Source organism: Oncorhynchus nerka, linkage group LG6 (assembly GCF_034236695.1).
Source record: "Oncorhynchus nerka isolate Pitt River linkage group LG6, Oner_Uvic_2.0, whole genome shotgun sequence".
Lineage (NCBI taxonomy): Eukaryota > Metazoa > Chordata > Actinopteri > Salmoniformes > Salmonidae > Oncorhynchus > Oncorhynchus nerka.
The window spans coordinates 72559415-72576013 of record NC_088401.1 but is presented as its reverse complement, the minus strand read 5'-3'; the positions used below and the strand labels follow the sequence as shown (position 1 = coordinate 72576013).

Genomic DNA, 16599 nt, shown 5'->3' with positions numbered 1-16599 from the left:
TCAATCGTCCTCATATTGACTTCACATGTCAGAGGCTGTGAGAGGCAGTGACAGTGTCATTTCCGATAGCAGATTATATCTTGAAACTGGCTTCTGAGAGGAGTAATTCTTTCTCATCCAGTCTCTACATCTCTCTCAGTGATGCAGTTCATCTTTTGGGGCCCTCCCCACCCTGAGATAGACATATCTCTCTCTCTCTCTCTCTCCCCCCTTCTAGCTCTTTCAGTGATGCAGTTTGTCTTCCTCCCCACCCTGAGAGAGACATCTCTCTCTCTCTCTCTCTCTCTCTCTCTCTCTCTCTCTCTCTCTCTCTCTCTCTCTCTCTCTCTCTCTCTCTCTCTCTCTCTCTCTCTCTCTCTCTCTCTCTCTCTCTCTCTCTCTCTCTCTCTCTCTCTCTCTCTCTCTCTCTCGCTCTTTCAGTGATGCAGTTTGTCTTCCTCCCCACCCTGAGAGAGAGCCAGTGAGCTCAAGGCTGATGCTGCCTGGCCTACCTGTCATGGAGGGCATCCTGCCAGTGACTAAATATAGAAGCACAAGATTAGGGAGACAGAGGGAGGGAGGGAGAGACAGTGACTCATCCATCAGAAGACATGGATGTATTTTCAACCTTTAATCCTATTCCCCTTTTTGTAAAAAGGTTTTCTACTCTCTGAAAAAGTCCCAGAACCTTGTCATGTTAGTGCAGAATAATATTGGAACTGTCTAACTGTCTCTGATTCGATGGTGGTGCCCCTGAGAACCAGTGACTCGTTGTGTGTCCCTGAAACTCCTCATCTCTCACCCTCTCTCTTTATCCTTCACTCCCTATCTGTGGAAGTGATTTCCTGTATTTTTCCACCGTTCTCTGTATGTATTAGTGCTATAACCCTAGAGACGTGTTTTCCTCTGCTTTTGTAGCAGCAGCTGTTTGTGTGAGAGAGAGAGAGAGAGCTTTGGCAATGTTAACACGTTTCCCATGCCAATAAAGCCCTTGAATTGAATTGAATTGAATTGAATTGAGAGAGAGAGAGAGAGAGAGAGAGAGAAAAAACTGCAGACTCATACATTTCCTCAGTGAAAACAATGTTCTGAGCAAATGTAAAATTGGCTTTTTACCAAATTACCATACCACAGACCACGTATTCAACCTGCACACCCTAATTGACAAATAAACCAAAACAAAGGCAACGTCTTCTCATGCTTTGTTGATTTAAAAACAATCCTTTGACTCAATTTGGCATGAGGGTCTGCTGTGCAAATTGATGGAAAGTGAGGTTGGGGAAAAACATACAACATTATAAAATCCATGTACAAAAACAAGTGTGCGGTTAAAATTGCCAAAAACACACATTTCTTTCCACAGGGCCGTGGGGTGAGACAGGGATGCAGCTTAAGCCACAACCTCTTCAATATATATATATATAAACAAATTGGTGAGGGCACTAGAACTGTCCGCAGCACCCGACTAGATTCTGAAGTCAAATGTCTACTGTTTGCTGATGATCTGGTGCGTCTGTCATCAACCAAGGAGGGCCTACAGTAGCATCTAGATATTCTGCACAGATTCAGCCAGACCTGGGTCCTGACAGTAAATCTCAATAAGACAAAAATAATGGTGTTCCAAAAAAGGTCCAGTCGCCAGGACCACAAATACAAATTCCATCTAGAAACCGTTGCCCTAGAGCACACAACAAACTATACATACTTCAGCCTAAACATCAGAGCCACAGGTAACTTCAACAAAGCTGTGAACGAGCTGAGAGACAAGGCAAGAAGGGCCTTCTATGCCATTAAAAGGAACATAAAATTCAACATACCAATTAGGATCTGGATAAAAATACTTGAATAAGTTATAGAACCCATTGCCCTTTATGGTTGTGAGGTCAGGGTCCGCTCACCAACCAAGACTTCACAAAATGGGACAAACACCAAATTGAGACTGCATACAGAATTCTGCAAAAATATCCTCTGTGTACAACGTAAAACACCAAATCATGCACGCAGAGCAGAATTAGGCCGATAACCGCTAATGATCAAAATCCAGAAAAGAGCTGTTAAATTCTACAACAACCTAAAAGGAAGCGATTCCCAACCCTTTCATAACAAAGCCATCACCTACAGAGAGATGAACCTGGAGAAGAGTCCCCTAAGCAAGCTGGTCCTGGGGCTCTGTTCACAAACACAAACAGACCCCACAGAGACCCAGGACAGCAACACAATTAGACCCAATCAAATCATGAGAAAACAAAAAGATATTTACTTGACACATCGGAAAGAATTAACAAAAAAATAGAGCAAACTAGAATGCTTTTTGGCCCTAAACAGAGAATACACAGTGGCAGAATACCTGACCACTGTGACTGACCCAAACTTAAGGAAAGGTTTGACTTAAGCTGCACTTCCAAACCTCCTGCCAAATGTATGACCATATTAAAGACACACGTTTCCCTCAGATTACACAGATCCACAAAAAAATGGAAAACCCCCCACATGTTTGATGAACTCCCATATCTACTGGGTGAAATACCACAGTGTGCCATCACAGCAGCAAGATGTGTGACCTGTTGACACAAGAAAAGGGCAACCAGTGAATAACAAACACCATTGTAAATACAACCCATTTTTATGTTTATTTATTTTCCCTTTTGTACTTTAACTATTTGCACATTGTTTCTACACTGTATATATACATAATATGACATTTGAAATGTCTTTATACTTTTGGAACTTCTGTGGGTGGAATGTTTACTGCTCATTTTTTTGGTTCTTCACTTTTGTTTATTACCTACTTCACTTGCTTTGGCAATGTTAACATATGTTTCCCATGCCAATAAAGCCCTTGAATTGAACAATTGAATTGAGAGAGAGAGAGAGAGAGAGAGAGAGAGAGAGAGAGAGAGAGAGAGAGAGAGAGAGAGAGAGAGAGAGAGAGAAATGTGCGTGTGTTGACTATGGCCAGCCATGTCTCTCTCTGACAGGAAAATTAATGTTGTTTAAAGTCCCCTGTGACGCATGAAAAAACAAGCTGTTATCTGTTACGGAAACATGCATCTCTGTGGTGCTTTGATAATTCTCTATCATTTCAGACAACATAGAAGCCATTGAAAGATTTATGGCAATGGCATCAATTTGAGACATTGTTAAATGCGAATGCCCTCAAATGCACAGATATTGTTAATTTATGCATTATCAGAGAACATATGTTGTTTTTTCACAGAAGTGGTGTTCAGGTGGAAAGAGAATAGGTTATAGGAAGACCGATTGAGTGGGAATAGAAAGGTGAGAATTGAAGATAGGTGAGGGCATAGTTGTGGTCTGAACATGCCAGCTCTTGTTGGGGTAAGGATGTGGGAGCCAGTAGGTATAGAATGAGATCTGAGCAAGTCCTGAATGTTATCTCTCTACCTGTATTCATTTGTGTAGCTTACCTTCGCTCTGTCTCTCTACCTCCCTTTCTCTCTCACAGTCTGGAGTTTGGTAATCACGGTTATCTCCACTATACTCTAAAGCAGGTTAGCGTTTTTGGTTATGAATCTTGTTCTGGAGGCAGCTCTGCAGAGTTGTCAGTTGCTGGCACAGCCACAAAATCTAACCACGATGCTAATCCTAATGCCTAAACAACATTTTTGTTTTCAGGAATTTTTACAATATAACCAATTTTGACTTTGCAGCTGACCTATGTAATGGGAAATCGCTTCTTTCTGCCTCCAGGACACGACTCGTGACAATAAACATCAACCTTCTACTCTGTATGCGCTTCACTATCCACGCATAATTTAATAGAGTCCAGTTGATTTGAATGCTGCACAAGTTGACGTATGTGTTAGAAAACATAAGATATGGCGACATCTGGTGGTATGTGATGACTCCTTTTCCGAATATATCCAATTTAAGCAGTGGTGGACGTGGCGATGACGTCAGTATCCGGAAATGACCCGGATTCAAACTTTCATTCCCGGCTTGGTAAAAACATAGAACGATCTGTGAATTCTTGTGGAATTTTGCTAATAGTAAGTTGAAACTGATCACGTTTATCGAGGGAACCTATATATATATATATACATTTGATTGATGTTGTGATGAGAGAGTTTTCTTTATTCAAACAAAACATTCAAGCCACATCTCTAGGGTAAACTAAAAAGCAGCTGTGATGGAGTCGGCTCTTTAAAACTAGCTAAGGTTAGTTAGTCAACGGTAGCTTGGCATAACTAAATAGCTCAGTACCTAAGAACAGTTAAATGACAACAGATATCTAGCTAGCTATAGTTTTATATTTCATCACTGTCAGATAAGCTGTATGGTAGCATTTCGTTTGTGTTGCCGTGGTAATGATGAATTTGCTAACATTAGCTTACTTATTACTAGCTAGGCATATAAAAGGCTTGATTGCTAAACAAATTGGCCAAGCTCCGATTTGTTGGGGGAAACTGAGACAACGTATTGGTAATTAGATGGGTAGCCCGGGGCCCGACAACCTAGCAAACTGTCACTTGAAATGATTTGGTTATGTTACTCCTATCATATTACAAATACATTGAGAATGCCCGTGTGCATCATTGGACACGGATTGACGCCTCGCAGTTAGGAGTTGACATCAGGAGGTGTAGTGACTGTTTCCACGGAGCACGGACCGGTCTATAGTACACTACCGATATCTTTCAGACGTCAGACCCTTCCTCCTTGGCGTGCCCAGTGCAGGCTGGTGATATACAGGCGGCAGGATGACGTGCAGGGATCGAACCAACGAGTTCCAGTCCGCCTGCAAATCCCTACAGAGCAGACAGGTATGTAGGTATGGGAGAGGCAGTGGCGATTTTAGCATGTAAATATTGGTGGGGCATTTTTTGGGGGGGGGGGGGGGTGCATGCCAGCAAAGCCACAACACTAAACAATACATTAACTGCACTATAACGGTGACAAACGGTGCCCACAAACTGTTAGGGCCTACATCATCATTTAAAAAAAAAAATTCTTCACCTTCATTTATCCAGGTAGACCAGTTGAGAACAAGTTCTCATTTACAACTGTGACCTGGCCAAGAAAAAACAAAGCAGTGTGACACAAACAACAACACAGAGTTACACATGGAATAAACAAGCATACAGTCGATAACACAATAGAAAAGTCTATATACAGTGTGAGCAAATGAGGTAAGATTAGGGAGGTAAGGGAATAAATAGGCCATAGTGGCGAAGTAATTACAATATATCAATTAAATACTGGAGTGATAGATGTGCAGAAGATGAATGTGCAAGTAGAGATACTGGGGTGCAAAGAAAAAAACAATATGAGGTAGTTGGTTGGGCTATTTACAGATGGGCTATGTACAGGTGCAATGATCTGTAAGCTGCATGGAGCGCATGCTCCAGGTGGGTGCTGCTATGGTGACCAGTGAGCTAAGGCAGGGCTTTACCTAGCAAAGACTTATAGATAACCCGGAGCCAGTGGGTTTGGCGACGAATATGAAGCGAGGGCCAGGAAACGAGAGAATACAGGTCACAGTGGTGGGCAGTATATGGGGCTTTGGTGACAAAACAGATGGCACTGTGATAGACTGCATCCAATTTGCTGAGTGGAGTGTTGGAGGCTATTTTGTAAATGACGTCGCCGAAGTCAAGGATCGATAGAATAGTCAGTTTTACAAGGGTATGTTAGGCAGCATGAGGGAAGGAGGCTTTATTGCGAAATAGGAAGCCGATTCTAGATTTAATTTTGGATTGGAGATGCTTAAAGTGAGTCTGGAAGGAGAGTTTAGTCTAACCAGACATCTAGGTATTTGTAGTTGTCTACATATTCTAGTAGTCAGAACCGTCCAGAGTAGTGATGCTGGACGGGCATGCAGGTGCGGGCAGTGATCGTTTGAATAGCATGCATTTAGTTTTACTTGCATTTAAGAGCAGTTGGAGGCCACGGAAGGAGTGTTGTATGGCATTGAAGCTCGTCTGGAGATTAGTTAACATGGTGTCCAAAGAAGGGCCAGAAGTATACAGAATGGTGTCGTCTGCGTAGAAGTGGATCAGAGAATCACCAGCAGCAGGAGCGACATCATTGATGTATTCAGAGAAAAGAGTTGGCCCGAGAATTGCACCCTGTGGCACCCCCATAGACTACCAGAGGTCCGGACAACAGGCCCTCTGATTTGACACATTGAACTCTGTCCGAGAAGTAGTTTGTGAACCAGGTGAGGCAGTCATTTGAGAAACCAAGGCTGTTGAGTCTGCCGATAAGAATGTGGTGATTGACAGATTCGAAAGCCTTGGCCAGGTCAATGAATACGGCTGCACAGTATTGTATTTTATTGATGGCGGTTATGATATAATTTAGGACCTTGAGCGTGGCTGAGGTGCACCCATGACCAGCTCGGAAACCAGATTGCATAGCGGAGAAGGTACGGTGGGATTCGAAATGGTCGGTGATCTGTTTGTTAACTTTGCTTTCGAAGACCTTAGAAAGGCAGGGTAGGATAGATATAGGTCTGTAACATTTTGGGTCTAGAGTGTCTCCCCCTTTGAAGTGGGGGATGACCGCAGCAGCTTTCCAATCTTTGGGGATCTCAGATGATACGAAAGAGAGGTTGAACAGACTAGTAATAGGGGTTGCAACAATTGCGGCAGGTAATTTTAGAACGAGAGGGTCCAGATTGTCTTCCCCAGATGATTGTACTGGTCCAGATTTTGCAGCTCTTTCAGAACATCAGCTATCTGGATTTGGGTGAGGGAGAAATGGGGAGTCTTGGGCAAGTTGCTGTGGGGGGTACAGGGCAGTTGACCGAGGTAGGGGTAGCCAGGTGGAAAGCATGGCCAGCTGTTGAAAAATGCTTATTGAAATTCTCAATTATTTTGGATTTATCAGTGGTGACAGTGTTTCCTAGCTTCAGTGCAGTGGGCAGCTGGGAGGTGCTCTTATTCTCCATGGAGTTTGTGCTACAGTATGCACATTTCTGTTTTAAAAATCTAGCCTTTGCTTTCCTAACTGCCTGTATATGTTGGTTCCTAACTTCCCTGAAAAGTTGCATATTGCGGGGGATATTCGATGCTAATGCAGTACGCCACAAGATGTTTTTGTGCTGGTCAAGGCCAGTCAGGTCTGAAGAGAACCAAGGGCTATATCTGTTCCTTGTTCTAATATTGGGGGACATAAAGCTGCCCCAACAGCAGTCCCAACACCTTACCACTGCTACAGTTCATTCAGCCTCATTTAGCTGATAATGCTGACTTGCTTAAACAAATGTGGTTTCTAATGACAATTGAGATGTGCAAACTATGGCACAAGGGGACGACAAGCAGATAAGAGGCTATCTGTAATTTCGATTAAGACATGAATGAGCGAGAGACGACAGACGTAGTCAATATAACTCTTTGTTCAGCACTTTTGAAATGTACAGCGACAGAATTCAGAACGTGGAATATAAACAGACAATGAAAGTTCTTACAATATTCAATGATTACATTTCTCTTAAATAGGTTTTTAGCAAACGGGCACAGACCGGCTGCGAACGATGTGTTTACAATACCGCGTTGGTGAAAATAGACCAAATTATTAGGGTGAGGCACATGGGGTAATAACAGCTTACTACACAACATACCATACAACTCTCCTTCCGTGGCCTCCAACTGCTCTTAAACGCAAATAAACTAAATGCATGCTATTCAACCGATCATTGCCCGCACCTGCCCGCCCATCCAGCATCACTACTCTGGACGGCTCTGACTTAGAATACGTGGACTTCTACAAATACCTAGGTGTCTGGTTAGACTGTAAACTCTCCTTCCAGACTCACATTAAGCATCTCCAATCAAAAATTAAATCTAGAATTGGCTTCCTATTTCGCAACAAAGTTTCCTTCACTCATGCTGCCAAACATACCCTCGTAAAACTGACCATCCTACCGATCCTTGACTTCGGCGATGTCATCTATAAAATAGCCTCCAACACTCTGCTCAGCAAACTGGATGTAGTCTACTACCACTGCGACCTGTACGCTCTCGTTGGCTGGCCCTCACTTCATACTCGTCGCCAAACCCACTGGCTACAGGTTATCTACAAGTCTCTGCTAGGTAAAGCCCGCCTTATCTCAGCTCGCTGGTCACCATAGCAGCACCCACTCGTAGCACATGCTCCAGCAGGTATATCTCACTGGTCACCCCCAAAGACAATTCCTCATTTGGTCGCCTTTCCTTCCAGTTCTCTGCTGCCACTGAATGGAACAAACTGCAAAAATCACTGAAGCTGGAGATTCCCATCTCCCTCACTAGCTTTAAGAACCAGCTGTCAAAGCAGCTCACAGATCACTGCACCTGTTCATAGCCCATCTCTATACAGCCCATCTATCTACCTCATCCCCATACTGTGTTTATTTATTTTGCTCCTGTTGCATCACAGTATCTCTACTTGCACATCCATCTTTTGCACATCTACCATTCCAGTGTTTAATTGCCATATTGTAATTACTTCGCCACCATGGCCTATTTATTGCCTTAACTCCCTTATTTGACCTTATTTGCACTCACTGTATATAGACTTTGTTTCGTTTTTTTTCTACTGTATTATTGACTGTTTTGTTCATTCCATGTGTAACTCTGTTGTTGTATGTGTCGAACTGCTCTGCTTTATCTTGGCCAGGTCGCAGTTGCAAATGAGAACTTGTTCTCAACTAGCTTACCTGGTTAAATAAAGGTTAAATAAAAAATACACTTAGTATTACTTTATTAGCTACAGAATACATATCTCTCTGGTATCCTATATAATTTATGAAGCAGTATAAGACATTTTTGGACTCACGTTGTTGTGATGTGCTTGAACAGGAAAGTGGCGCGGCGGTCCTTCATGGGCAAATTTTGTCATCAAAGAGAAAGATGCTGGATTTACAATTCCAAGTTGAATCACTGTTCAAAACGTGTTTTTCCCCTGAGTTGTCTTGAACTCAGTTAGCCACTGATTCCTTCCCAAACCACTCATTGTTGAATTAGCGACTTCCAACTGTTTGTGTAATGTTTATGTTCAATGGCCGATGAGCACCAAGACGTTTTATCTGTAATTTCTTTTCATATGACAAGGATGGAAAAGGATTTGATTGTCGACTTGATTCATGGTGATGACTGCTAGCTAAGATTTTGAGAGTATGATGTTGACAGTCCAAGCAAAGCTACTGTAGATTTAACGATGTCATTCTATCTGTGGCAAATGACCTTGAGCCTTCATGGATGGGCACTTCTTTTTTCTATTTGTTACTTTTACCCCTTTTTCTCACCAATTTCATGGTATCCAATTGGTAGTTAGTCTGGTCTCATAGCTGCAACTCCCGTACGGACTTGAGACAGGCGAAGGTCGAGAGCCATACATCCTCTAAACCCAGTCAAGCCGCACTGCTTCTTGACACAATGCCTGCTTAGCCCGGAAGCCAGCCACACCAATGTGTCGGAGGAAACACAGTACTCCTAGCGACCATGTCAGCATGCATTGCGCCCGGCCCTCCACGAGTTGCTAGAGCGTGATGGGACAAGAACATCCCTGCCGGCCAAACACTCCCCATAACCCGGACGATGCTGGGACAATTGTGCGCCCCCCATGGGTCTCCCGGTCATGGCTGGCTGAGACAGAGACTGGACTCGAACCAGGATTTCTAGTGGCACAGCCTTAGACCACTGCGCCACTGGGGAGGCCGGATGGGCACTTCTAATATAACTCTAATCTTAGAATTGGCGATGACGTACTGTTCCATGAGTGACACTTTTTTTAACCTAAAAATGCGGGGCTGAAAACAGGTGGGGCTCTGCACTAAATGACGGGTCGCCACTGGGGAGAGGCAAGGGCAGTGATGTTGAAATAGCCATCTGATCAAGGCTGGGGGATACTAAACATAACCTATGGGAGATAGAGGAACCTATTCATTCCCCCTCTTGTAATCTGTCACAGATGATGTATCTTTTAATCACTCTTTCTCATTCTCTCTCTCTCTACAGAATGGTGTTCAGCACACCAAGCCAGCCCTCAGTGCTCTCAAGCAACGCAGTGACTTCACCCTCATGGCCAAGTGAGTCCCACTGCCAGCCAACTTGCTCACATTACACAGTTAATCCATTCAGGGGTGTAGTTGGCACCTGTGTCTGATTTGAAGTTTAGTAAATAGCCAGTTGTTGCTGTTAGTTTCTCCATGGTGTTTTAATCACATTGTAGCTCTGCATGATGTCTTTGGAATGTAGGCTGTTCTTTTCTCTTATCATTTTACCGAAGGACATACTTTACATTCCACGTATGTACATGCACTAGCAGTTTCTTTTCACCGTGTTCATGTTTAGGCCTATCACTGTGATACCAATCTTGTGTTGTTTTGAACCTCTCCAGGAGAATAGGGAAGGACTTGAGTAATACATTTGCTAAACTAGAGAAACTCACTATATGTAAGTATATGTCAATATTTATGTTTCAATATTTATGAGTCAAATAGCTATTTGGAAAAACTCTGCGTTTTTTTCTATAGTTCTGGATATGTCTGTTTTGACCTTTTCAGTGGCTAAAAGAAGATCTCTATTTGATGACAAGGCAGTGGAGATTGAAGAGTTAACCTACATCATCAAGCAGGTGAGATTTTTTTTCTTCTTCTTTTGAATTGACACCGATACAGGAAAAGCAGTCGGCTATTTCTCGTTATGAACTATAAATCGCAAACACGATGACCAGTCAGTCAGTGGAATCTCTATGCAAGTGACAGACCTAGCTGTTTTAGTGGACGCAGTCTGTGTTACACTGCTGTGCCCTGTTTGACTCCCTCCGCCTGTCTCCCACTATTCCCCTCGCAGGACATTAACAGCCTGAACAAGCAGATTGCCCAGCTGCAGGATCTGATTCGTTCACGCGGAGCTCCCAGCGGCAGACACATCCAGACCCATTCCAACACCATCGTCATCTCCCTGCAGGTCTGACTGCCAGTGCCTCTCTACTGCATTATGTAACTGATGTGGATGAGTAAAATGATGTAGCCATATGAAACCTGAGGCTTTATAAAATCAACAACTCCTTGTTTTGTTGCAGTCCAAACTGGCGTCTATGTCCAATGACTTCAAGTCGGTTCTAGAAGTAAGAACGGAGGTAAGATTCACTGGAACGTTCTGTCACTCTGGAACTTTCTGTCATTAAACCTCATAAAATCCTCATAATTGTAGGTTGCCTATATGGTTCTCATTTTCTCTTTCTCTAGAACCTGAAGCAGCAGAAGAACAGGAGAGAACAGTTCTCTCAGCGCCACGTCTCTTCTCCTCTCCACGCCAACAACTTCAGTAAGAAAACACACCACGTTTACTTCACCTTCAGCCTCTAATTCCTACACCAGATCACTTCACAAATGTCTCTGTGAATTCCAATCACAGAACTTTATTTTCTCTTCCTTCTAACTGACTATCGTTTCTCTCTCCTTGCCAGAGAGTTCAGTGTTGATGCAGGATGAGTCCAGGAGTATGGGGGCTGAGGTGGCCATCAACATGGACAACCAGTCTAACCCTCTACAGCTCCAGCTCATTGATGAGCAGGTACAAACACTTTATTATCACCTGTATTGTGTCTGTCAGTGTTACTATAATGCTGTTTCTCTGTGGTGCAGGACTCGTACATCCAGAGCCGTGCAGACACCATGCAGAACATTGAGAGCACCATCGTAGAGCTGGGCTCTATCTTTCAGCAGCTGGCTCACATGGTGAAGGAGCAGGAGGAGACCGTACAGAGGTGAGGGAGGGGGATGAGAGCAGTATGATGGGGAAGCAGGGAAAGAGGAGTTGAGGGAGAAAGAGATGCGGTGTAGAGGGGAGAAATTGAGATGCTCGAGCACTGCCCGGTGTGTCACAAGCCCTATGTGTGTTTCCTCTCCCATGTAGGATTGATGCTAACGTGGAGGACACTCAGCTCAACGTGGACATGGCTCACACGGAGATCCTCAAGTACTTCCAGTCTGTGTCCTCCAACCGCTGGCTCATGGTCAAGATCTTCCTCGTCCTCATCGTGTTCTTCATCGTCTTTGTGGTCTTCCTCGCCTGAGCAGGGAGAAATGATAGATAAAGAAGTAGAGGTTGAAGAAGAGGGAGATGGAAAAGTTCATTGTCTTTTGACCGGTTGCGTCACTCCTATGAAACGCTAGTCGCTTGACCAATAGTTCAGACGGAGTCATGCTATCTGACATAAGACAATGGGAAAGCTTGGGCTGAGACGAGGGGTTGCCACAGCAACAGGACAATGGGACAGGTGGAGTGTTATTGAACGGTCTGGGACTTGAGGTCCAGCAGCCCAAGAAATGATAGTAGTCTGCTGCCTAAAGCCTTGGAGAGAGTTTCTGGAGTGACCCTAGCAGATCTATTCTGTTCCTACAGACATTGATGAAATACCCCTAATGAAAAGGATATGCTATCGGAACACGCTTTGTATAGTATAAACAGAATACTTGTCATTCTGTTCTTTGTTACTTTAGAGAATAATTCATCTTACACATTTAATCAAAAATGACTTATTTAATGGTTTGATTCTGCAAACCTGGTTTTGTTTCTTGGTAGATTTTCTTTTACCCCTCATGTAGCTTATTGTTGATTGGTTGTAAGACGGGGTGTCATCAACTTTCTCTCCGACATGAGGGCCAACACAACAGACTGGAGTTCTTGAATTGTAATAATTTCTTTCGATTTTTGTTCCTCATTATTCCAGTTTTATTAAAGAGAGACTTGAACAATTCTCCCTCACTATCATTCACGCCACGCATGATTGGAAACTATTGTTGGTTTACTTTCTCTTTTTCTTTCAATGTTTCTTATTTGCCAAAAGGGTACTTTCAGTTTCAAAGAAATGTGACTAAACTGTTTTATGACAGTACAGGATTAAAGGTGGTTTAAACTGAAGAGGACATTCCCTTCATAGCCCCAGTCATAAACACAATGTGACGAGTCAGACCCGAACAGTTTGTAACAAGTTACTTAATACTGTTATTGCAGATCTAACAGTTTAGATTGCCTGGTTTACCTGTCAGCAAGTCAGCTGGGTTCAGTCTGAATACGGTTGCCAATGGTTTGCATCCCAAATGGCACTCTATTTTCTATATAGTGCGCTACTTTAAACAGAGCCCAAGGGCCCTGGACAAAAGTAGTACACTAAATAGGAAATGGGTTGCTATTTGGGACCCTAATTAACAGGTTGTTATTAACCCTGTTATAACCAATGACATGTCACCTGTTATGTAGAGCTGAAAGTACCCTAGTGAAGTCTTTCTCAACCAAACTTCCCTGCAACTTGTCCGTTTGGACCTCACTGCTTTATTGGGGACTGTCCTCTTCTCTTCATCTCCTCTCATTCTCACTGAGGACAGATGTTTATGTACAGGCTATTATTTAATGACCGACCAGAACTTTTTTAATAAGAAAACACTCCTATTTCTTCCCTCTTTTTTTTGCCAAATGCCTTGACTTCTACAGTGTGTAAAGTGAAAATAGTGCTAATGTATTGGATAGAAGTGCATATTAAAAAAGAACAATGGGGAAGTTGTGCAAAGGACTGTAATTCTTTACTGAGTAAGAGGATTATAGAATATTGATATAATGAATTGTTATAGAGTAACCATGCCAACCAAAGGACTGGAACTAAGCTATGCAGTAGTAATGGCCCCACAATAATCCACACAAACTAATTTATTATCAAGGATCTGTTGGAAAATAAGACCTGTATTTTCTAGTTCATTTTACATGCATTTCAAGTGTTAACGCATTCGGAAAATGTAATTCACAATAAAAAAACAAAATAGTATTGTATATCTGCTGGCTAAGCTTGCAATTCTACTCTTGCATATGTAACTGCATTATGTCTAAACAGTCAGTGGAAATCTGCTGAGGTGTGAGCTGTCCTCATGTTGCATCTCATCTTGACCTTCTCCCCTATCAATCTCTCATCTCCTATTCTCTTTCTCCATCCCTCCCTCAGCCAAGTGCACTCTGTTCGATGGGGGTGATATCAGGCATGCTCATGCTCCTCCCCTTCCTGGCCGCTCTCGCCACGTTTGCTGCTCCCTCCTGCTGCTCCACCTCGTCTTCCTCGTACCAGCTCGACTCCTCCTGCAGGTTGCCACGTGACCCGCCCAGGCCCCCACCCCTGAAGGGAGCGGGTCGGAACTTGGAGCGGAAGGTTACAAAGGAGAGGCTCTTGCTGCGTTGTTTGTCCCAGCCGGCTGACCTCATCCTCATCTCCTCGTTCTCCTCTTCTCCCTCCACACAGTCACGTAGAACCGTGCGGAACAGACGAGCCACCTCGTGAACCTCCGGCTCAATCTCCGTCACCAGATTCCTGAACCTGGGGTAGAGGGCAAAGGTCAAAATGAGTTTGCGTGATACTGACAAAGGGATAAAAGGTGGCACCAAGTTCACTTTGGAGACATCAGAACCTGTTGAGAATGAATCCATTTCCATGATCTACCTGAGACATTCAGGATATGTGTTGTGTACATACACCTCTGACACGGATAAGGTACAAAATCCCACCTAACAATGACAGGGCCACACTGAGACGGTGGCACCCTGGCACACAGGTCCTGCAGTTCTATCAGGTCTCGGGGGGTCAGCTCATAGGGTTGGTGGGTGGGGGCAGTGGCCAGCCAGCTGTAGTCAGCGGAGGAAGAGCTGCGCCGGCGCCGGCCCTCTTTTGTCACCCTTTCCAGGCGGATACGTTCGGTGCGCTTCACCATGGCACCCAGCTCCAGCATCAGGGTGTTGGTGACTAGTTCTTCTGCCGTACGCTGTCCAGGCACTTTCGGCTCCAGAGAAAACACTGCTGACCAGGGGAACATCTAGGGAGGGACAGAATTTAATCAACTTGATTTATTCCAGATGGGCAATTATTGTGAGAGGAGAGAGGAATCAGCCATGGGGATGGGACCAATACAAGTTATTGAAACTGTTTTCATGCTGCAAACTCATGCTATTAATTTAAACACACTTAAAGTAAATGTTGTGTAATGTATCTTAATTGTTCAACTTTGTTTAACTTTGTTTTAAAATCTTAATCAAATAATTGCTTCATTAGGTAGATAAACACGCCTGGAGATGTTACTTGATTGATAGAACTGTAAATACAGGTAATTAGATTCACTGAATCGCTTTCTGCTTTAGGTGACCTGCCTTTTTCACGACACAATGTAATAGTTAATTTACCTGTAGTCAAACAAAAGCTTGATAGCTTACCTTTTACAAAAGTCAATTATTGAGTAGTCTCCTTGTTGGTTAGAAATCCTCTTATCAAGATGCAGACAATGCCTTCATTTCACAGTTCCTTTTTTTGTTGTTTCTGTTGTCTTTGGTCTGCAGCTGCAAAATATAAACTGTTAAAAAGAAAAATGTCGACTTTCACTCCTACACACCACTAACTGACCACCTTGCTACCTCGAAGGTCCGTGGCAGATAGGTATGTGTTCCTTCGTGATTGACAATGAATGTAATCCTGTATTAATATACAGAGTGATTGACAGGTCTTTTACCGGACTAACCTCATAAGCACACCTGGAGGTGTTGCTAGATGTGTCAGCCTGTACATATCCAGTCAGCCAACTAGAGCAGCGTAGCAGCAGGGGGTACCAGCAGTTTTGTTCAGTAAGCATCTGTCATCTGTGAATCAAAACAGAGACACTGGACCTAAAATATACAGTAAAATATGAACAATATCCTCAGTGATGACAATGAGCATTTTCATGGAAGGAGGACATAGGCCTACCGTTTCATCACTGATCTGTGGCATTTAGACAGCACTCCAGAATGTTTTTGCTCAGATAATGGGCTAGAATAATGGCTCTGCTTGGATGCTGGTTGGTAAAGGAATGGTGCTGGCTTTGTCAATGATACTTGCATTTGATGAAGTTGAAATTGTAAACTTCAGATCGATTTGTATAGAACCCCTAGACTTATATTAGGCTGAGTGTGACATTGGCAAGGCATTTCTGCTCTTCCTGGAAGACCAAGGCACATACAGTGCATTCGGACAGTATTCAGACAAATCCAAATCAAATTTTATTGGTCACATACACATGCTTAGCAGATGTTATTGCGGGTGTAGCGAAATGCTTGTGTTTTTGCTCCGACAGTTCAGTAATATCTTACAATTTATATCTAACAAATTACACAACATATACCCAATACACAGAAATCTAGGTTGGAATGAATTAAGACTATATACATATGGACGAGCGAGGTCAGAGTGGAACGGACTAAGATACAGTAGAATAGTATAGAATACAGTATATACATATGAGATGAGTAATGCAAGATATGTAAACATTAAGTGAATGAGATACCGTAGAATAGTATAGAAAACAGTATATACATATACAGCCTCTAATGTGCTAGTGATGGCTGTGTAGCAGTCTGATGGCCTTGAGATAGAAGCTGTTTTTCAGTCTCTTGTTCCCAGCTTTGATGCACCTGTACTGACCTCGCCTTCTGGATGATAGCGGGGTGGACAGACAGTGGCTCGGGTGGTTGATGTCCTTGATTATCTTTTTGGCCTCCCTGTGACATCGGGTGCTGTAGGTGTCCTGGAGGACGCGTAGTTTGCCCCAGGTAATGCGTTGAGCAGACCGCACCATCCTCTGGAGAACCTTGCGGTTGCGGG

The 16599-nt window shown here is 43.4% G+C and overlaps 2 protein-coding genes across 2 annotated transcripts; one reads left to right on the top strand and one right to left on the bottom strand.

The window, feature by feature from the left end:
• The first annotated feature begins 4508 nt into the window (after positions 1-4508).
• On the top strand, positions 4509-13490 carry LOC115130942 (syntaxin-5-like). The gene is made up of 10 exons (XM_029662535.2): positions 4509-4763; positions 9942-10012; positions 10324-10379; positions 10490-10560; positions 10779-10895; positions 11011-11067; positions 11177-11255; positions 11398-11504; positions 11576-11697; positions 11847-13490. The coding sequence occupies exons 1-10, from the start codon at positions 4701-4703 to the stop codon at positions 12004-12006; spliced, it is 903 nt and encodes a 300-aa protein (XP_029518395.1). The 5' UTR covers positions 4509-4700; the 3' UTR covers positions 12007-13490.
• Positions 13491-13622: 132 nt separating this feature from the next.
• zgc:162144 (RD3 domain-containing protein) lies at positions 13623-15434 on the bottom strand. Its single transcript, XM_029662537.2, has 3 exons — positions 15180-15434; positions 14481-14785; positions 13623-14292 (listed from the first exon to the last, which is right to left on the bottom strand). Exons 2-3 carry the CDS (start codon positions 14783-14785, stop codon positions 13923-13925), a joined length of 675 nt encoding a protein of 224 aa, XP_029518397.1. The 5' UTR covers positions 15180-15434; the 3' UTR covers positions 13623-13922.
• Between the last annotated feature and the right edge of the window lie 1165 nt (positions 15435-16599).